Here is a 23,684-nt window from a genome sequence, read left to right as displayed (position 1 = left end):
AATGATGTAAACATAAGATACAGACAGGCATGAACAGTAACATGATACACAACCACAGGTCTGGATGGAAGCGAAGTCTTGTTGGTGTGAGTGGCCCACTCTATAACCTGGAGATGCACTTTACCTGTCGAGACACTGAGCTGCCAGACAGGCAGTTGTCAGAATCTCCTTGATGTGAGTCAGCCAGTTGGAGGCCTCCAATCTACTGAGCCATCGGTCCATGTTATGTGTTTGGTCATTACAAGCTTCCACGAGTTTGATTAAGCTCTCCTGAAGAATGTGATACCTTTCAAAAACAAGAAAAAGTTAAAAAGAAGAAAGAAAGAAAACAGAACATAGAACAATGAAGGAAGAAACCAAATCAAAAACTCAGCCTCCAATATATATCCAAGGGCAAAAGCAGCTCCAAATACTATAAAAATATTTACCTTGCTATATAATAACTTATAGGGTTAAAGACTGAAAAACTAATATTTAAACATGAGTGTGAAATGCTTAGAATGCCTGCGATGGTAAACTCTTCCTCAACTGAACAGATTAAACGCAGTTTGCATAACTGAATTATCTGACTGAGAAGAGGGCCACAGCACTGCTTTTTGTGACAGGTCACAAAACAGCATCACTAACATCTGTGTCCCGTTCCCACAGAATCAACTCTGGACACCTGTACTGTCACAGCAGGGATGCCCAAGGCCAGCTCAGATCCCATTGTTTTATTAACTCTAACTCCTACCCACTCACCCACCCAGAAGCAATTATAAACCACTAATTGCAAGCATAAAGGAGATGATATAGGTAGAGGAAACAAGGTGTGAAAATAAGTGTGTATCAGGGAAATTAAATGTCTAAGTCTTTTTGACTTAGGAAAATATAATTATGTGTAGCATATCTTTTCAGTAAGTTTGGTGACTGCTGATCTACAAGTAGAGGAGCAGACCTCATGGTGATGAAATTTCAGAGCTAACAGAGAAAAAATGCTATCTGATCAAAACTCACTTCTGAGCATCCACCATAAGTTTTCTGCTTATCTTATAAAACACAAGGACAGGGCTTCCCTGGTGGCGCAGTGGTTGAGAGTCCGCCTGCCGATGCAAGGGACACGGCTTCGTGCCCCGGTCCAGGAAGATCCCACATGCCGCAGAGCGGCTGGGCCCGTGAGCCATGGCTGCTGAGCCTGTGCGTCTGGAGCCTGTGCTCCGCAGCGGAAGAGGCCACAACAGTGAGAGGACCGCGTATCGCAAAAAAAAAAACAAAAAACACAAGGACAGGATATCCAGCCAATTTTTGACTCAAGTTAATATGAAGGTTCATTTGAAAACTTGTGATTTTTGAACAGCTAAGGGCTCACCCACTCTAAGTATCTTCAAATAAGAGTCCAGTACTGTCTCCCAAATCTTTTACCTCTCAATGGACTTATGAATCCGCCTCCACTGGGGATAATGAGCTTCTTGTTCAAAGCCGCCTCCTTTGGCTCTAGCTTGCTGAGCTACGTTTAGAGGTCGGGTGTCAATGATGTAGCCACGCTTTCCTGCCCTGAGGGTAGCATTTATCAGCTTCTCATCTTCTTTGCACCGTCTCCCATTTGTGCCAGTGAGTGGCTGACCACTTCGCATAATAACCTACAAGGACAATAGAGTCTAAAATTTAACAGTAGCTGCTTTTTAAAGTTTCTGAAAGCAGAAATGAATTAGCTACATTAAGAGTATCTCAAAAAACAATTCTATAAAGAGTAATGTACCACAGTGTTCATTGCAGCTCTATTTACAATAGCCAGGACATGGAAGCAACCTAAGTGTCCACTGACAGATGAATGGATAAAGAAGATGTGGCACATATATACAATGCAATATTGCTCAGCCATAAAAAGAAATGAAATTGAGTTATCTGTAGTGAGGTGGATGGACCTAGAGTCTGTCATACAGAGTGAAGTAAGTCAGAAAGAGAAAAACAAATACCGTATACTAACACATATATATGGAATCTAAAGAAAATGGTCATGATGAACCTAGGTGGGGGCTTCCCTGGTGGCGCAGTGGTTGAGAATCTGCCTGCTAATGCAGAGGACACAGGTTCAAGCCCTGGTCTGGGAAGATCCCACATGCTGCGGAGCAACTAGGCCCGTGAGCCACAACTACTGAGCCTGCGCGTCTGGAGCCTGTGCTCTGCAACAAGAGAGGCTGCGATAGTGAGAGGCCCGTGCACCACGATGAAGAGTGGCCCTCGCTTGCCACAACTAGAGAAAGCCCTCACACAGAAACGAAGACCCAACACAGCCCAAAATAAATAAATAAATTTATAAATAAATAAAGACCCCTGTTCTCTGTTTTAAAAAAAAGAACCTAGAGGCATGAAGGGAATAAAGACGCAGACCTACTAGAGAATGGACTTGAGGATGCAGGGAGGGGGAAGGGTAGGCTGGGACGAAGTGAGAGAGTGGCATGGACATATATACACTACTAAATGTAAAACCAATAGCTAGTGGGAAGCAGCCGCATAGCACAGGGAGATCAGCTCGGTGCTCTGTGACCACCTAGAGGGGCGGGATAAGGAGGATGGGAGGGAGACGCAAGAGGGAGGGGATATAGGGATATAAGTTATACGTATAGCTGATTCACTTTGTTATACAGCAGAAACTAACACATCATTGTAAAGCAATTATACTCCAATAAAGATGTTTAAAAGAATAAAAAAATTGTGTCACTTTGGAGATGAATTTGATCCTAAAACAAAGAAATGTTTCTATGTATTGACAATAGTTAATCATTGTAAAACAAAAACAAGACTTGCACTTTTACACGATTTTTCTTCCTACTATCTCAAAATACTTTCACATAATAAATTATAGTTCCTCTTTAAGATCAAATATTACAATTCATTTAGTCAGTGAATTAATTATCCAGCAGATCTGGGCCTGTAATTTAGATAATGATAACAGCCTACACACCAGGAAACTTTGGCTTCAACTACATAAACTTAGGGTTGGCAGGTTTTATCAAGAATTATAAAGAGAAAAGGCACCGATGGTAAAATAAAAAAAATTTATGTACTATTTTTCTTGTTTCGGGAATCACTTTCAATATCTTGAAAACTACTTATTTATTCTTTATTCTCCAGTGGCCTTCTTCCAGTATTCCAGGACTTAACCACTTGACTCCAAAGACCAAACACTACATACTTTGAAGTCTGCTTTTGAAACTTTTCTCAAGAAATCAGTATCTGTTATACTGATCTATTCCCTGGCGAATGGTTTAGAATTATTTCAAGCTCGTCCCATAATACAGAGGTCCCCAACCCCCAGGCCGCAGACTGGTACCAGCCCACAGCCTGTTAGGAACCAGGCCTCAGAGTAGGAGGTGAGTGGTAGGTGGGCAAGCGAAGCTTCATCTGCCGCTACCCATCACCTGCATTACCGCCTGAGCCACCCCCCATCCTTTCAGTGGAAAAACTGTCTTCCATGAAGAGTCCCTGGTGCCAAAAAGGTTGGGGACCAGTGCCATAATACATACTGTTATCTTAACTACCCTGAAATTTAACATAAGGAAGGTCATCCAGAGGATGACAATGGCTAACTCTCAGACTGCACTTACCATGTAACTGGACGCAATAATATATTTTATGAGTTGTTAAAATGCTTTATGGTGAACCCTAGTAAAGAGAAATACTGCTGAGCAGGCAAGATAGGTGACCTGATTTCTAGAAATCCCTTTATCCTAAATATCTACACTTGACTTACTACCAGGGGAAAAAGGAAAATGGAAGATAGCTATAACTTACCCACTCATTTACTATTGGATTCAAAATGAGAAGCAGAGTTTACTGACAAAGAGAAAATAAGAGGAGAGAAATAAACTTCGAAAATATTTAGGAAACGAACACACAGTGAGCACTTGCCTATTCAATTCCTGACTCCTGTGTTTACTTAAGTTGTGACTAATGACATGTGTCACTCTTTTCCCTTCTGAAAATAAAAACGTCCGTTCAATTTACCTTTCACAGGAAAATCTGGTGAGAATAATTAAAATAAAGTATCATACCATTATTCCGGTCAGAGAAATTTATTTTTCTACCTAAGAGTGTTCATTTTAAGTATAAACTAAACATTAGCTCCCTTTGTACTGAGTCCTAAAGATACACTTCTTTGGGCTTTTCTAAGGTTAAGCAGCATCATGGAAAGAATTCAAAGTCATGTCCTGATCACAGAAAACACTCTACTCCTGATTCCCTAAAGCTTAAATAACAGAAGTCCCAGCGGGAGAGACTAATCACTTCAATGAACAGGTACACAGAAAAGGGGAACATTTCTACGAACCTCAAATCAAGTCTTCCAGTCGATTAAGCAGTAGTATTTATTGTTCACTTACCATTCCATTTTTTTTATGATAATAGCTGAGTACTGGGAAGCGTCCTCCATGTCGAAACGTAGCTACCTTCCGAAGAGCTTCATCATCGATGGCTTTGGGCACTATGACAATTGGTGGGTAAGAGGGGCAAACAGCAAATTCCTTATTGACATAGCTTAACCTCCATTCACTGGTCTGAAAAACACAAAATACTTCAAAGCTAAGCAAGTATCTCAATGTCACAAAATAATCTGAAAACTTTTAAAGCTTAGAGATCAATTTTCATACAGTGAAGAAGCCATCTCACAGGAATTTAATAGAAGGATACCTAGCCCATACTTAAATACTTCCACAGAAAAGGAGCTCCACTCTTCAGAGCCAGCTTCCTACAGTGCTAGGTATCCCTAGTTCCTAGAAAGTTCTTCCTCCTACTAAGCAAAACTTATTGCTCTGTAACTTCCTCTATTGTTGTTTACTGTGATTTCAGTACAAGTTCCCCATTTCACATGACATCTTATGGAATATATGAAAGAGTTGTTTCTCCCTTAGTCTTCTATTCTCCAAGTTAAATATATTAAGTATATTTATGAATATCAGGGCCAACATCATCTCATTCCTTCTTGTCTTGGTACCATTTACTTTGTTAATGGTACTCTTAAAGTACAGCAACAGGAAGACTAAAACTCCAGATGATGCTTAACCAGAACAGAACACTGCTAATACTTACATCAAACCCCTTGCTCATTTCTGTTATTTAAAAAAGGAGAAAAATGAGGAAAGACTGTTAACATCTCTCTTAAAGCAATAACAACTTAATACTAAGAAAGATTATACTTAGAAGTCAATGAAATAATTTCAAACTCAGTATGCTGAGAACCAAAAGTACACAACATAAAACTATCAAATGACAACTTATTTCTAACATCAAAAATGATAATCACTTAAAGACTGTAAAAAGCTTTGCACTGCAAAAAACAAACAAAATTATGTGTATGTAAATTTCAATATGTTCCTATAAATCAGAGTTGCCCTAACATGCTGGTCATGGCTTGTAGTATCAGGAGGATAAACCAAAGCATGTTTGATAAATGTATTTTAAAAAAAAAATCCTTTTACAAGATACAATATTTTTTAATTAAATTTTTTCACTGTTCAGTTATTCACATTACTAATTTAAAAGACAGTTTCTAAAAAATTATTTTTTAAAAAGGAAGTTCTGTTTCCTGCTCACACATCATCTAATTCCCTTTCCCCAGAAGCAACCATTTTCAACTCTTTCAGCTGTTTTTTGTTTTTAATTTTTGGCTATTTTTCACAATTAGGTATTACTTACTGATTTCCTACTCCAGAGAATGCTATGATTCTTCATTGACCTGCAATGCCACTTCTTTCATTGACCTGCAATGCCACTAACTTTCCACACGTTGGCCTCTCTATTCTGTCGCACTTGTCTAGCTGCAGCAAGTCCATCCATGGCTTTTAGAATAAACTTTGTATTTAGTAGGCTAAGTCTCCTAGAATCCTCTTCCCTCCTTCTTGCTCTTCAAGAGAACCTTGGTTCCCCTTGATCCTTTGCTCTTTCATGTAACTTTTATCAAATTCCACTTAAAAACCCACTGGTGTTTTAATAAGATGGCACTGACTTTATAGATTGATTTGGAGACATCTTTGTAATATTTAATATCCTTGTCTATGAGCATAGTGTCCCTCTACTTTTCAAAGCTTTCTTAATTTTTCAATAAAGTTTTAAAATTCTCTCAATAAACATCTTTCATATCTTTTCTTAGATATACTCCTAGGAACATTATATTTTTACAGCATTTTAGTTGTATGTCTTCAAAATTATGTTTGGTGTAGAGAAATGCCTACAATTTCAAGATTCTTTCAGTTTCCTATGTAGAGAAGCATATAATCAACAACTAAGAGCAGGGACTTCCCTGGTGGTCCAATGGTTAAGATTTTGCGCTCCCAATGCAGGGGGGCAGGTTTAACCCCTGATCAGGGAATTAAGATTCCACGTACTGCATGGCCAAAAAAACCCAACTAATAGCAATTTTGCTTCTTTCATTTCAATCCTAATACCTTTTATTTTTCCTTCTTGTCTTCCTGAGTCAGCTATGAGTAGCAATGGCAGGCATCTTTGTCAAATGAAAGATTTGCTTTTTGTATATTTTTGTTTTTGTAGCTACCCTGTATCAGATTAAATAAATTCCTTTCAAATCCAACTCTGCTAAGAGCTTTTATCATAAGTAGATTTTTTTTTTTTTATAAGTAGATGTTTAATTTTACCAAATTGTTTTTTTCTCTTCTAATTTTGTTTCACCATGTATGTAATTTGTCTTTTCTCTTTGGTTAATTTTGTGATATTCTCTTTGCCTTACTGTTCAATAGCTGAACTCAATACATCTAAGTAAAAATTTCCTTTTGGTTATCCTACATGGTGTTTGCTGGGATACCCTTGTGCATCTTTGCAGTCCATACCTTCCCCTCCACAACCAATACTAGGAAATCACTAATCTGCTTTCGGTCACTTTTAGTGTCTTATCTAAGAAATCTTTGCCTAATCTATGGTCATAAATATTTTCTCCTGTGTTTTCTTCAAGAAATTGTATACCTTTAGCTCTTATGTTTTGGTCTATAATATATTCTGAGTTAATTTTTGTGGATGGAAGTAAAGGTCTAGATCTATCTTTTATCAGTCCAGTTGTTCCAATGCCATTAGTTGAAAAAAACTCTCCTTTACCTATAAAATTGTCTAGGCACCTTTGGCAAAAATTGACCACAAATGGGAGAGTTTATCTCTAGACCCTCTATCTTGTTCCATGGATTTATATATCTATCCTTAAGCCAATATACCACATTCTCTTGATTACTGTAACCTGATAGTAAAATTTCAAATCAAGTAATGTAAATAATTTAGCTATTTTTTTTCAAAGTTGTTTTGGCTATTCTAGTAACTCTGCAGTTCCATATAAATTTCAGGATAATCTTGGCAATTTCTACAAAGACATCTATTGGAATTTTGATAGGAGTTGCACTGAATCAATAAATCAATTTGGAGAGAATTAGCATCTTAATGAGAGGTCAGCAAACTATAGCCCACAAGCCAAATCCAGGCCCCTGCTTGTTTTTGTAAATGCAGGCATACCTCAGAGACATTGCAGGTTTGGTTCCAGACCACTGCAATTAAGTGAATATTGCAACAAAGCGAGTCACAAATTTTTTGCTTTCCCAATGCATGTAAGTTATGTTTACACTATACTGTAGTCTATTAAGTGCGCAACATCAATATGTCTTAAAAAATAAAATGTACATACCTTAATTTTAAAATATTTTGTTGCTAAAAAATGCTAACCATCATCTGAGCCTTTAGCAAGTCATAATCTTTCTGCTGGTGGAGGATTTGAAATATTTTCAGAATTACCAAAATGCAACAGAGACATGAAGTAAGCAAATGCTGTTGGAAAAGTGGCACTGAAAGACTTGCTTGACATAGGATTGCCACAAACCTTCAATTTGTAAAGAACACAATATCTGAAAAGCACAATAAGATGAAAATGCAATAAAATGAGGTATGCCTGTAAGATACTACTGGAACACAGCACCATCCATTCATTGATACATTATCTATTGCTGTTTTCATGCTGTAACAGCAGAGTGGAGCAGCTGCAACAAAGATTTCATGACCCTCAAAGCCTAAAGTATTTACTATTGGGTCCTTTACATAACTCAGCCCATTACTGACTGATCTTAACCATACTGTCTTCCAATCCATGAACATGTGTTTCTCCTTTTATTTAGATGTCCTTTAACTTCTCTCAGCAATGTTTTGTGTTTTCTTTTGTGTTTTGTATAGATCCTGCCCTTTTGTTAAATGTATTACTAAGTACTTTATTCATTTTAAGATTGCTTATTGCCAGTTAGATTTTGTACACTTGTACCGAGCAACCTTGCTAAACTTATTAGTTCTAGTTATTTTGTTCCTTTCTGCTCTTATTTTTATCATTTCATTCTTTCAAGTTACTTTGCTAATTTTTTTCCCAGTTTCTTAAGTTGGAGCTTAAGTCGGTGATTTTAGACCTTTCTTCTTGTTTTATATTAGCACTTTAACATTATAAGTTTCTCTCTAAACATTGCTTTAGCTATATTCTACAAATTTTGATATTATCATTCAGTTCAAAATATTTCCTAATTTCCTTTCTGATTTCATCTTTGAGTTACAGATTATTTACAAGCATGTTGTTTAATTTAGAAATACTCTGGGTATTCCTCGATACCTTAGTGTTAACTGATTTCTAATATAATTACTTTGTGATCAGGGATTATATACTGTATGGTTTCAATCCTTTTAGATTTATTGATATTTATTTAATAGCCCAGCGTATATTCTCTCTTAGAAAATATACCATGTGCTCTTGCATGTTGTTTATTGTGCAGAAGTTGGGAAGTAGTATTCAATGAACATCAGAGAGTATTGTTCAGATTCTGTCTCTACTTGTTTTGTTGTTGTTTTTAGTTTAGTTGTTCTATTACTTGCTGAGAGGGCAGTTTAAACAATCTACAATCATCACAGAATTGCTTATTTCTTCATTTCCATCAATTTTGGCTATCAGGCATAAATATTTATTTTTATATATAAATCATTATGTTGTCCTGATGAATTTTATTATTATGGAATGACCCTCTTTATTTGATAATATTCTGTGTCTTGAAGTTTTTTTTTTTAATCTGGAATTAATAAAGCTACTTCTTTTTTATACTTATTATTTTCATGGCACATTTTGCCCACCCATTTATTTTCAATCTGTCTCTTTATATTCAAAATGCATCTCTTGTACACAGCAATATTTGCATCTTGCTTTTTTCTTCTTTTTTTTGGCCACACCACGCAGCTTGAGGGATCTCAGTTCCCCAACCAGGGACCAAACCCGAGCCCTCAGCAGTGAAAGCCTTGGAATCCTAACCACTAGGCCACCAGGGAACTCCCTTGCTTTTTTCTTTAATTCATTCTGACAGTCTCTGCCTTTTAATTGGAGCATTTAGCTCACCAATATTAAATATCGATACAGCTGGATTTTAGTCTAGCATTTATTTTCTGTTTGCCCCTTCAGTTTTTATTGCTGTTTCTTCTTTCCCACTTTCTTTTGAATTATTTAAATACTTTTTAGAATTGCACTTTAATGTATTAATCTTTTAATTATACCTCTTAACATTTTTAAGAAGTGACTGTTTAAGACAATGGTTCGCAGCTAGGGGTGATTTTGCCCCAAGAGAACATCTGTCAATGACGAAGACTACTGGGGTTGGAGGAGAAGAATGCTACTGGCATCTAGTGGCAGGCCAGGGATACTGCCAAACAATCTACAATGCACAGGACAGTTTCTCACAACAAAGAATTATCTAGCCCAAATGTCAACAGCGCCAAGTTCGAGAAACTCTGCTCTAGGGATTATAATATATATTGTTAATTTAAATATTAGCCCACATTACGTAATATGTAAAAACCTTGAAGCTGTACTGATCTATATCCATTCAGCCACACCACACCCAGTCATTTTTAATGACATAGTTTCCATACGTAATATGTCTACATATACTATAAACACCACAAAGGCAATGCCATAGTTTGTTTTTGTTTTTTTAATGAATTTATTTATATATTTATTTATTTTTGGCTGCATTGGGTCTTCGTTGCTGTGTGCGGGCTCCTCACTGTGGTGGCTTCTCGTTGTGGAGCACAGGCTTCTGTAGTTGTGGCACGCGGGCTCAGTAGTTGTGGCTCACAGGCTCTAGAGCGCAGGTTCAGTAGTTGTGGTGCACGGGCTTAGCTGCTCCGCGGCATGTGGGATCTTGCCGGACCAGGGCTCGAACCCATGTCCCCTGCACTGGCAGGCAGATTCTTAAACACTGCGCCACCAGGGAAGCCCCCAATGCCATTGTTTTTGCTTTAAGTAGTCATACATATTTTAAAGACACTAAAAAGAAACAAAATAGCTTGTTATATTTACCTAGAATTTACCATTTTCAATATTCTTCAATCATTTTGAGTATTCAGGTTTCCCTCTGGTATTATTTCCCTTCAGTCTGAAGAACTTCCTTTAACATTTCTCATAGTGAACGTCTCTTGGTGACAAATTCTTAGCTTCTTTTTATCTGAAAATGTTGTCTCACCTTCCTCCTTGAAAGATACTTTCACCAGATACAGAATTCAGGGTTGATAGGTTTTACTCCTTTCAACACTTTAAAAGTTTTGTCTTCTAGTCACCATGATTTCTGATGAATAGTCCACGGTCATTTGAATTGTCTCTGTGTATGTAATGTGTTGTTTTTATCTGGCAGCTTTCAAGATCTTCATGTTATCATGGTTCATTGACAGTCTGACTATGATGTGCCTAGCATGATTTTCTTCATACTTATCCTGTTTGGGGCTTGCTGAGTTTTTTGAATTCAGAATATTCACCAAATTTTTAGTTTCTGAACATTATTTCTTTAAATATTTTTTCTACCTATTCTGTCTATTCTCTCCTGGATCTGTAATTATATATATACTATATTGATATTGTTCCACATATTCTTGAGGCTCTGTTTATTTTTCCATAATTTCTCTTCTCTCTTTATTTCTCCAAATAATTTCTATTGCTCTAATTTCAATTTTACTGTTTCTGTCCTCTGTCATTTAGCCTAGTGAATATTTTATTTCAGATACAAATTTTTCAAAACATGTTGAGTTCCATTTGACTCTTCTTAATGTTTTCTATTTCTCTGCTGAGGTTTCCTGTCTTTTGTCTCACTTTAAGCATAGTTTCCTTTATGGAAAGTTGGGCAGTTTCAACAGTTGCTCGAAAGATCTTGTACGATCCCGTGAACATCTGAGTCATCTTGGGGTTGGCAATTGCTGATTGTCTTTTGTTTTTTGCAAAGAGCCCAGCTTTTTGTGTTACTAAAGAAGTTTAGTTTAGTCAAAAAAATCAAAGCCCATGTCATCATCAGACTCTTCAGATTCTTCTTTCTTTGCTTCCACTTTCTTCTCCTCAGCTGGGACAGCACTGGGGGAGGGGGTAGGACCTCCTGCTGGGGCAGCACCAGCTGCTGGGGCAGGTCCACACTGGCTGGCCAAAGCATTTGCAAACAAGCCTGGCCAGAAAGGTTCAACATTTACACCTGCTGCTTTAATGAAGGCATTGATCTTATCCTCCATGACCGTCACCTCAGTAGTGCAGGATGAGGGCCAAGTAGATGCAGGCGAGCTCCGAGACGGAGGCCACAGTGTGGGTGAGTGCTAGCCAGGTGCTGCCAGGAGCGATGCTAGTCACCGGATGAAGTGAGGGCTGCACCCCAACGCGGCCTTAGCTTCCTCAGAAGGACCAAGCACCTTAGCGGCAGCTGAGGAAAGGGAGCTGATTGTCTTTTTTCTTGAGAATGGGTCATAACATCCTGGCTCAACTTTGGACTGTATCCTGGACATTGTGAATGTCCAGAAACTGAATTCTATTACACATCTTTGAAGAGTGTTATGGTTCTGTTTTACAAGGAAACGGCTTGTTCAGACTTAAACTGCAAACTCTGTAACATCTGAGGTGCACGGCAGCTCAGACCTTAGCTCTGACTGCTCCCAGTTTCTCCCATGCAATCATGGGTCAAGAGTCAGCCAGAGATTCAGGATTATATACAGAATCAAGGTTCCCCTCCTCTGGCTCTCTGGTTCCCCAAGCCCTTCCTCCCACCAGAGACAAAGTGGGCTTTTCACCAGAATGTTAGCTGTCCTATACCATCAATGCCATAATTTCACCGGCCTCAGGACAAGGCCCGCAAAATAGGAAATTCACTCTGTCATTCACTTCCTCTAAGTTTTCACTCCCCTCTAAAATATGCTGATTTCTGTTCACTTACCAGAGCCTCCAAGTAGTAGTTTTCTGTATTTTATTCATAGTTTGTCATTGTATATCTGCAGGAGGTCTTGTCAGATAGAAGCTACTCAACCATTACCTTATCATCATCGTTGTTGTATATAATTTCTGAAGTAGTAGATTGGGAGAGTACTGATATACTATATATGTGTATTTCAGCAAAGTATCTGAAATAATATTTCATGATATCCTAGAATAAAAGCATGTTAAAAGGGGAGGAACTCTTAAAGATCATTTGTCCAATACTTTCATCGTGTAGACTTGGAAACTGAGTCCCAGAAAGTCAAGCAGCCAACATATCTGGGATGCAACATAAGATATCTTGATAGCTAGTTTTAGTACTCTGTCTTCTCAATACCATACATCTCTTTTGGATATAATAGAGAAGAAGGGACTGGCTAATACTATTTAGAAAGTTTTTGAGATGGTCAAAAAACCTTACTCAACGAATACTGACTGATTAAGTGATATATGTCTACGTGGCAGAGGATTCCAAAGATATATAGAAGGCCTTATTGTCCTTTTGTCCTATCCTGCATAAATGCACACATTCCTATATTCATTTGCTCAACAAATATCAACTGCTTGCCAATCATGTGCTAAGAATACAGTAGATACCCTGAGAAAATCATAATTCAAAAAGAGTCATGTACAACAATGTTCATTGCAGCTCTACTTACAATAGCCAGGACATGGAAACAACCTAAGTGTCCATCAACAGATGAATGGATAAAGAAGATGTGGCACATATATACAATGGAATATTATTCAACCATAAAAAGAAACGAAATTGAGTTATTTGTAGTGAGGTGCATGGACCTAGAGTCTGTCATACAGAGTGAAGTAAGTCAGAAACAGAAAAACAAATACTGTATGCTAACACATATATATGGAATCTAAAAAAAAAAAAAAATGGTTCTGAGGAACCTAGGGGCAGGAAAGGAATAAAGATGCAGACGTAGAGAATGGACTTGAGGACACAGGGAGGGGGAAGGGTAAGCTGGGACGAAGTGAGAGAGTGGCATGGACTTATATATACTACCAAATGTAAAATAGATAGCTAGTGGGAAGCAGCTGCATAGCACAGGGAGATCAGCTCAGTGCTTTGTGACCACCGAGAGGGGTGGGATAGGGAGGGTGGGAGGGAGATGCAAGAGGGAGGAGGTATGGAGATATACGTATATGTACAGTTGATTCACTTTGTTATAAAGCAGAAACTAACACACCATTGTAAAGCAATTATACTCCAATAAAGATGTTAAAAAAAAAGAATACAGTAGAGAATAAGAATGACATGTATGTTTCCCACCATCCTAAAGTTTATATTCTAGCAGCTTGTATCCTAGACCAGAAGAGAGACAATAAACAAACAACGAATAAGAAGCTTTCACATTAGTGACCCCCTCCTTGAAGCTCGCTCTTCCCTTGGCTTTTTCCTCCACTCATCCTTTACATGGTTCATCCTTGGCCCCCTACTTACTTTAGATGCTTTCCCTCAGCAATATCAACTTCTCCCCATGGTTCCCACAATGTATACACTGATTATGCTCAATATTTCATTTTTAACACAGATCTCTCAAATAAGCTCTAAACTATCTCTTGTACATATTCAATGACATGTACCACACAGGCCCTTTGAATTTGCCATCCCCACAACTGAACTCAGCTCATTCCCTGTCAAACATATTTCTCTTTCTGTCTTTCCCATTTCAATGGTAAAACCTAGATGCCACTGCCTGTTTTACCTCTCACATCCAGGGAGTGACTCACCAACTCCTTTTAATTCCACTTCCTGAATCCTTCTGCACTGTAATCACTCTGCTACTGATCCAACCATCTACTTTATGTTATTACAGTATCCGATTAAGCAGTTTCTCAGCATTTTGCAACAGAACTGACTTTCTATAACACAGATCTAATAATTTCATTTCCCCTGTGTCTTGTGGAAATTTTGTCAGCACTTATTTTATTGTATTCAATTACTTAGATAATTATTAGACTTTGAACAATTAAAAGGAAGGGACCATGCTTTGCTTATCTAAAATTTCCATAATCTAGCAATAGTAAGCAAATACCTCAAATCAAGGCATTAAAAATGTTCTCATTAAATTTGTGGATTACAAAATTTGCAGGAATTTAAAACAGAAATTCAAATATACAAATTGCTTAACTAAGTAGCTAACCCCAAAAGGAAATGCCTACGAGAAAAAAATGTTGAATATAAGAATGAATGAACGGACAAACAAACAAAAAGGCAAGGAGGATCCCTTAACAACACATGTATAAGGATGAAGGAATTTTAGTTTATTTCATTAGTAATTTAATTCTGAAAAAGGCCAATGCAACTTTAGGGTACAGTAAAGTATCAGTAATAGTTCCAATCTACGCTAAATGTTACGGGTACCACGTTTTAAGAGAATCAATGACAAACTGAAGGCCTTGCTGAGGAAAGCAGCCAGGACAGGGTGGGGCCCTGAGTTCAGCACTATGGGAAAAGGCTGAAATAAATACTGATATTTAATCTGTAGAAGAGGAAACTTAATGGGGACATAAAAGTTCTTAATTTGAAGAACAATTCATAGTAGAGGAATAAGACAACCTGAAAAACACAAGACAACATCAGAAACATGGGGTCTAAGTACAGGGGAACTTCAGCTTGGTATTAGGACTGTTCCCATCTGGGACGTTACCATGTGATTTTGCAAATTCTCTTGCACTAGAGATTTCAAGCAGAAGCTGGACAACCACATCGTGGATGTGTTAGCACAGAGGATTTCTGCACAGAATAGGAGACTGATTTGAACGTTGGCTTGTTGAATGTAGACTTAGACTGGTTCACCTATGGCACCTAACTACAAGATAAATCATGAGCAAGTCATTTATACAGACGTTTCTGGATAATCAAGAAAATCATCCAGACATCTCCCTTCCAGATCAAATTCTGACTGCCATTTTCCACCTAGGAAGTAACTAAGGATTCCTCTAAGGTAGCTGTTAGCTAGTAGTTAATGGATACAAAAGAAAAGCATCATGCATTTAAGAATGCTTACTATGCAGTTTTTAATGTTATAAAGACCCTGAATATAAATGTAAATACAGGTAGATATCCACAAACTATATAAAAATGCTCCAAACAGGCGGGGCAGCGTGAATTGGCAAATGAATCAAGGGAACTGCAAGGAATTTAGTATAGCTGGGATAGGAAGCTAGAGAGCCGTGTAGGCTCTTGGTGCTGCAGCCAGGAGTCAGTGCTGTGCCTCTGAGGTGGGAGAGCCAACTTCAGGACACTGGTCCACAAGAGACCTCCCAGCTCCACATAATATCAAACAGTGAAAATCTCCCAGAGATCTCCATCTCAACACCAACACCCAGCTTCACTCAACGACCTTAACAAGCTACAGTGCTGGACACCCTATGCCAAACAACTAGCAAGACAGGAACACGACCCCACCCATTAGCAGAGAGGCTGCCTAAAATAATAAGTCCACAGACACCCCAAAACACACCACCAGATGTGGACCTGCCCACCAGAAAGACAAGATCCAGCCTCATCCACCAGAACACAGGCACTAGTCCCCTCCACCAGGAAGCCTACACAATCCACTGAACCAACCTTAGCCACTGCGCACAGACACCAAAAACAATGGGAACTACGAACCTGCAGTCTGCAAAAAGGAGACCGCAAACACAGTAAGATAAGCAAAATGAGAAGACAGAAAACACACCGCAGATGAAGGAGCAAGGAAAAAACCCACCAGACCTAACAAATGAAGAGGAAATAGGCAGTGTACCGGAAAAAGAATTCAGAATAATGATAGTAAAGAGGATCTAAAATCTTGGAAACAGAATAGAGAAAATGCAAGAAACATTTAACAAGGACCTAGAAGAACTAAAGATGAAACAAGCAACGATGAACAACACAATAAAATAAATTAAAAATACTCTAGACGGGATCAATAGCAGAATAACTGAGGCAAAAGAACAGAGAAGTGACCTGGAAGATATACTGCAAATAACTAGTGCAGAGCAGAATAAGGAGAAAAGAATGAAAAGAACTGAGGACAGTCTCAGAGACCTCTGAGACAACATTAAATGCACCAACATTCCAATTATAGGGGTTCCAGAAGAAGAAGAGAAAAAGAAAGGGATTGAGAAAATATTTAAAGAGGTTATAGTTGAAAACTTCCCTAATATGGGAAAGGAAATAGTTAATCAAGTCCAGGAAGCACAGAGAGTCCCATACAGGATAAATCCAAGGAGAAACACGCCAAGACACGTACTAATCAAACTATCAAAAATTAAACACAAACAAAACATATTAAAAGCAGCAAGGGAAAAACAACAAATAACACACAAGGGAATCCCCATAAGGTTAACAGCTGATCTTTCAGCAGAAACTCTGCAAGCCAGAAGGGACTGGCAGGACATATTTAAAGTGATGAAGGAGAAAAACCTACAATAAAGATTACTCTACCCAGCAAGGATATCATTCAGATTTAATGGAGAAATTAAAACCTTTACAGACACGCAAAAGCTGAGAGAGTTCAGCACCACCAAACCACCTTTACAACAAATGCTAAAGGATCTTCTCTAGGCAAGAAACACAAAAGAAGGAAAAGACCTATAATAACAAGCCCAAAACAATTAAGAAAATGGGAATAGGAACATACATATCGATAAATACCTTAAATGTATATGGATTAAATGCTCCCACCAAAAGACACAGATTGGCTGAATGGATACAAAAACAAGACCCATATATATGCTGTCTACAAGAGACCCACTTCAGACCTAGAGACACATACAGACTGAAAGTGAGGGGATGGAAAAAGATATTCCATGCAAATGGAAACCAAAAGAAAGCTGGAGTAGCAATTCTCATATCAGAGAAAATAGACTTTAAAATAAAGACTATTACAAGAGACAAAGAAGGACACTACATAATGACCAAGGGATCGATTCAAGAAGAAGATATAACAACTGTAAATATTTATGCACCCAACATAGGAGAACCTCAATACATAAGGCAAATACTAACAGCCATAAAAGGGGAAATCGACAGTAACACATTCATAGTAGGGGGCTTTAACACCCCACTTTCACCAATGGACACATCATTCAAAATGAAAATAAATAAGGAAACACAAGCTTTAAATGATACATTAAACAAGATGGACTTTACTGATATTTATAGGACATTCCATCCAAAAACAACAGAATACACATTTTTCTCAAGTGCTCATGGAACATTCTCCAGGATAGATCATATCTTGGGTCACCAATCAAGCCTTGGTAAATTTAAGAAAATTGAAATTGTATCAAGTATCTTTTCTGACCATAACGCTATGAGACTAGATATCAATTACAGGAAAAGATCTGTTAAAAATACAAACACATGGAGGCTAAACAATACACAACTTAATAACGAAGTGATCACTGAGGAAATCAAAGAGGAAATCAAAAAATACCTAGAAACAAATGACAATGGAGACACGACGACCCAAAACCTATGGGATGCAGCAAAAGCAGTTCTAAGAGGGAAGTTTATAGCAATACAATCCTACCTTAAGAAACAGGAAACATCTTGAATAAACAAGCTAACCTTGCACCTAAAGCAATCAGAGAAAGAAGAACCAAAAAACTCCAAAGTTAGCAAAAGGAAAGAAATCATAAAGATCAGATCAGAAATAAATGAAAAAGAAATGAAGGAAACGATAGCAAAGATCAATAAAACTAAAAGCTGGTTCTTTGAGAAGATAAACAAAATTGATTATCCATTAGCCAGACTCAAGATAAAAAGGGAGGAGCTTCCCTGGTGGCGCAGTCATTGAGAGTCTGCCTGCCGATGTGGGGGAAGCGGGTTCGTGCCCTGGTCCGGGAGGATCCTACATGCCGCGGAGTGGCTGGGCCAATGGGCCATGGCCGCTGGGCCTGCGCATCCAGAGCCTTTGCTCTGCAATGGGAGAGGCCACAACGGTGAGAGGCCCGCATACCGCAAAAAAAAAGGAAAAAGGGAGAAGACTCAAATCAACAGAATTAGAAATGAAAAAGGAGAAGTAACAATTGACACTGCAGAAATACAAAAGATCATGAGAGATTACAAGCAATTCTATGCCAATAAAATGGACAACCTGGAAGAAATGGACAAATTCTTAGAAATGCACAACCTGCCAAGAATGAATTGGGCAAAAATAGAAAATATGAAGAGACCAATCACAAGCACTGAAATTGAAACTGTGATTAAAAACCTTCCAACAAACAAAAGCCTAGGACCAGATGGCTTCACAGGCGAATTCTATCAAACATTTAGAGAAGAGCTAACACCTATCCTTCTCAAACTCTTCCAAAATATAGCAGAGGGAGGAACACTTCCTAACTCATTCTACAAGGCAACCATCACCCTGATACCAAACCCAGACAAGAATGTCACAAAAAAAAGAAAACTACTGGTTAATATCACTGATGAACATAGATGCAAAAATCCTCAACAAAATACTAGCAAACAGAATCCAACAGCACATTAAAAGGATCATACACCATGATCAACTGGGATTTATTCCAGGAATGCAAGGATTCTTCAATATGTGCAAATCAATCAACGTGATACACCATATTAACAAATTGAAGGAGAAAAACCATATGATCATCTCAATAGATGCAGAGAAAGCTTTCGACAAATTTAAAAACCCATTTTTGATAAAAACCTTGCAGAAAGTAGGCATAGAGGGAACTTTCCTCAACATAATGAAGGCCATATATGACAAACCCACAGCCAGCATCGTCCTCAATGGAGAAAAACTGAAAGCATTTCCACTAAGATCAGGAACAAGACAAGGTTGCCCACTCTAACCACTCTTTTTTTTTTTTTTTTAAAGAAGATGTTGGGGGTAGGAGTTTATTAATTAATTAATTTATTTTTGCTGTGTTGGGTCTTCGTTTCTGTGCGAGGGCTTTCTCTAGTTGTGGCAAGCGGGGGCCACTCTTCATCATGGTGCGCGGGCCTCTCACTATCGCGGCCACTCTTGTTGCGGAGCACAGGCTCCAGATGCGCAGGCTCAGTAGTTGCGGCTCACGAGCCTAGTTGCTCTGTGGCATGTGGGATCCTGCAAGACCAGGGCTCGAACCTGTGTCTCCTGCATTAGCAGGCAGATTCTCAACCACTGCACCACCAGAGAAGCTCTTCACCACTCTTATTCAACATAGTTTTGGAAGTTTTAGCCCCAGCAATCAGAGAAGAAAAGGAAATAAAAGGAATCCAAATCAGAAAAGAAGAAGTAAAGCTGTCACTGTTTGCAGATGACATGATACTACACATAGAGAATCCTAAAGATGCGACCAGAAAACTACTAGAGCTAATCAATGAATCTGGTAAAGTAGCAGGATACAAAATTAATGCACAGAAATCTCTGGCATTCCTATACACTAATGATGAAAAATCTGAAAGTGAAATCAAGAAAACACTCCCATTTACCACTGCAACAAAAAGAATAAAATACCTAGGAATACACCTGCCTAAGGAGACAAAAGACCTGTATGCAGATTATAAGACACTGATGAAAGAAATTAAAGATGATACAAATAGATGGAGAGATATACTATGTTCTTGGATTGGAAGAATCAACATTGTGAAAAGGACTCTACTACCCAAAGCAATCTACAGATTCAATGCAATCCCTAGCAAACTACCACTGGCATTTTTCACAGAACTAGAACAAAAACTTTCACAATTTGTATGGAAACACAAAAGACCCCGAATAGCCAAAGCAATCTTGAGAACGAAAAATGGAGCTAGAGGAATCAGGCTCCTTGACTTCAGGCTATACTACAAAGCTACAGTAATCAAGACAGTATGGTACTGGCACAAAAACAGAAAGATAGATCAATGGAACAGGACAGAAAGCCCAGAGATAAACCCATGCACATATGGCCACCCTACCTTTGATAAAGGAGGCAGGAATGTACAGTGGAGAAAGGACAGCCTCTTCAATAAGTGGTGCTGGGGAAACTGGACAGGTACATGTAAAAGTATGAGATTAGATCACTCCCTAACACCATACACAAAAATAAGCTCAAAATGGATTAAAGACCTAAATGTAAGGCCAGAAACTATCAAACTCTTAGAGGAAAACATAGGCAGAACACTCTATGACATAAATCACAGCAAGATCCTTTCTGACCCACCTCCTAGAGAAATGGAAATAAAAACAAAAATAAACAAATGGGACCTAATGAAACTTCACAGCTTTTGCACAACAAAGGAAACCATAAACAAGAACAAAGACAACCCTCAGAATTGGAGAAAATATTTGCAAATGAAGCAACTGACAAAGGACTAATCTCCAAAATTTATAAGCAGCTCATGCAGCTCAATAACAAAAAAACAAACAACCCAATCCAATAATGGGCAGAAGACCGAAATAGACATTTCTCCAAAGAAGATATACAGACTGCCAACAAACACATGAAACAATGCTCAACATCATTAATCATTACAGAAATGCAAATCAAAAGTACAATGAGATATCATCTCACACCAGTCAGAATGGCCATCATCAAAAAATCTAGAAATAATAAATGCTGGAGAGGGTGTGGAGAAAAGGGAACCCTCTTGCACTGCTGGTGGGAATGTGAATTGGTACAGCCACTATGGAGAACAGTATGGAGGTTTCTTAAAAAACTACAAGTAGAACTACCATATGACCCAGCAATCCCACTACTGGGCATGTACCCTGAGAGAACCATAATTGAAAAAGAGTCATGTACCAAAATGTTCACTGCAGCTCTATTTACAATAGCCCGGAGTGGAAACAACCTAAGTGTCCATCATCAGATGAATGGATAAAGAAGATGTGGCACATATATACAATGGAATATTACTCTGCCATAAATAGAAACGAATTTGAGCTATTTGTAATGAGGTGGAGGGACCTAGAGTCTGTCATACAGAGTCAAGTAAGTCAGAAAGAGAAAGACAAATACCATATGCTAATACATATATATGGAATTTAAGGGAAAAAAATGTCATGAAGAACCTAGGGGTAAGACAGCAATAAAGACACAGACCTACTAGAGAGTGGACTTGAGGATATGGGGAGGGGAAAGGGTAAGATGGGACGAAGTGAGAGAGTGGCATGGACATATATACAATACCAAATGTAAAATAGATAGCTAGTGTGAAGCAGCCGCAGAGCACAGGGAGATCAGCTCAGTGCTTTGTGACCACCTGAATCGGCGGGATAGGGAGGGTGGGAAGAAGGGAGACACAAGAGGGAAGAGATATGGGAACATAGGTATATGTATAACTGATTCACTTTGTTATAAAGCAGAAACTAACACACCATTGTAAAGCAATTATACTCCAATAAAGATGTGAAAAAAAAAAAAATGCTCCATACACAAGAATGTAAAATTCCCCTTCCTTTCTCACTTTGCTACTATGGACATCTTTGTTCTTTAAACTACATGGCACCCTGGTCCCTACTTCTTGATCCTCCTAGGACCCATTTACAGAGGTATGCTGGAAAAAGAAAAGTAGTTAAAAAAAAAAAAAAAACCACTTTTTTTTTTTTTTAAGACCAACAGCCTCTATTTATTGGTCAATTGCAGCTTCTTTCCTAATGAGATACAGCCCATTCCTTTTTTTGGGTATTTGTACATTTCAGCCAGTTAAGGGAGAAGGGGAAGGAACACTCAATGACAGACACAGATGTTTCTTTTTTGGTGAAAGCAAAAAACCTTTATAAACAACATCCCACTCCTAAGTAAAAGTGGGAGAGAAAAACCTTGATTGTTTTTAATCTGGCATTTATGTATATCTTCTCATTCCATATGTACAGGTTATTTGGGTACTATTACCGTCCACTGGCAGAATACTTAACAGTAAAAACAAGTATCAGGATGGAAAAAGTATTAACAAAAGCTAAGAAAAAAATGGCTTCAGGAGGGTGGGCAGCAGTAGAAGCAAAAAGTGTGCAGGAAGGTCCTGCCAATCTTCCAATCTTCCAGAAAGAGCAGTGGATCTAGTACACTGGTCTTAGTAACCCAAATTATAAAATCACAAAAATCATCCCACAAAAACAAATTGATACATGGTTCTCTAGTGCTCTCCTAGACACACAGTGGGTTCAACAGACTTTTGGGAGATGGCTCAGAACCTAATTACTGTATATAAAGCTGTTTTCAGGACTATCTTTATGAAGATCTTAATGTTTTATCAGTAAATCCACTAGAAGAAAAATCACTTAAGCTGCAGCACTGGGAACAAATTATGCAAATCTCTGAACGGCAAAGGCTGCAGCACTAATAGCTAATAGATACTTCTTTTAGGCATGGATAAGTCAACTGCACCTTATTACTCGTCAAAAGGAAGTGATCATTTTCACAAGTAAAGTGCTGGGTTATTTCTCATTACCCATAGTTCTCTCAAAAGTTACTCACAGCTGAAGAGTAGAGTTCAAACTCTTGCTCAGGAAGGAAAGAATGCCAGCCATCTTCTATCACTTCAAACATGGGCCGGTAAAAGAAAGGGTACATCAGAGTGATGGAGTCCAGGGTAGACAATGCCTAGGGGAAAAAAAGAAATAAAAAAGAAAATTGGAACATATCACAATTTTAAACACTTTCTAATTGCCAAATTAGTATTAAATACAGCCTAGTAATGATGGACACCCAATATATTTCTCTAACATGGTATTTATCACTAGATACAATTATACCTTACTGAGGCTAATTACCATGCTTTCAGCCTCTAACTAAGTTTCTGGCACATAACATACACTCAATTAGCATTTGCTGAATGAACAAAAGAACAAAACAATGTGCACACCTACTCAGGAGAAAAATGAAAAAACTCCTTCTTGAGACCATTTAATAAGCCCTAATAAAAAGGTCCAAATATTTCTGGGGATCAGAGAATAGGTTTTGGTTAGTCAGTAAGGCCTTGGCTCAAAATCCAGTTATTAACTATACAGAAACATATGTAAATTATTTAAAATCAGTGTGTGTAAGCAATTGTAAAAAAGCTTAGTAGCCAAAGAGTCAGAAGGGAGTCAGACTGCTGGACTCAAATTCCAGATGCCAATGCAAGAGTGTTTAAGTAATGTAACCACTCTACGCCTCACTTTCCTTAGCTGTAAAGTAGAGGAAATAACCTCATAGGGCTACCTCATAGGGCTACCTCTTAGGGCTGTTGGGAGCATTAAGAGAGAAAATGTATGTAACAGGGCTAGAACAGTACCTGGCACATAATAAACTCTAAAATAATTTTAGCTGTTACATGTTCCACATTGCCTCCATCGATGTGAAATTTCCTCCCTTCCTAGAGTGATATGCTCAGGTATCCTCATACCTTTATGCTACACTGACCCAAAACCGGGGCAATAACTCTGTGGTCCCAAAATAAGCCTATTGCCATCTGAAGCACTTGAATTCTGGTGAC

General features: G+C 38.2%; 1 protein-coding gene across 1 annotated transcript in view; it reads right to left on the bottom strand.

Moving 5' to 3' along the window:
* MTMR9 (myotubularin related protein 9) overlaps positions 1 to 23,684 on the bottom strand; it is a 111,356-nt gene that overhangs the window by 69,803 nt on the left and 17,869 nt on the right. Inside the window, exons 3-6 of the mRNA XM_060015263.2 lie at positions 22,685 to 22,810; positions 4,362 to 4,535; positions 1,402 to 1,619; positions 125 to 286 (exon numbers count right to left, since the gene is read on the bottom strand). Coding sequence (XP_059871246.1) covers positions 125 to 286; positions 1,402 to 1,619; positions 4,362 to 4,535; positions 22,685 to 22,810 — 680 coding nt within the window. The remainder of the gene's footprint in view (positions 1 to 124; positions 287 to 1,401; positions 1,620 to 4,361; positions 4,536 to 22,684; positions 22,811 to 23,684) is intronic.

The sequence above is a fragment of the Delphinus delphis genome, chromosome 6 (assembly GCF_949987515.2).
Source record: "Delphinus delphis chromosome 6, mDelDel1.2, whole genome shotgun sequence".
In the NCBI taxonomy this organism is placed as follows: Eukaryota; Metazoa; Chordata; class Mammalia; order Artiodactyla; family Delphinidae; genus Delphinus; species Delphinus delphis.
The sequence above is the reverse complement of the archived record's forward strand: the minus strand, read 5'-3'. Positions and strand labels throughout refer to the sequence as shown.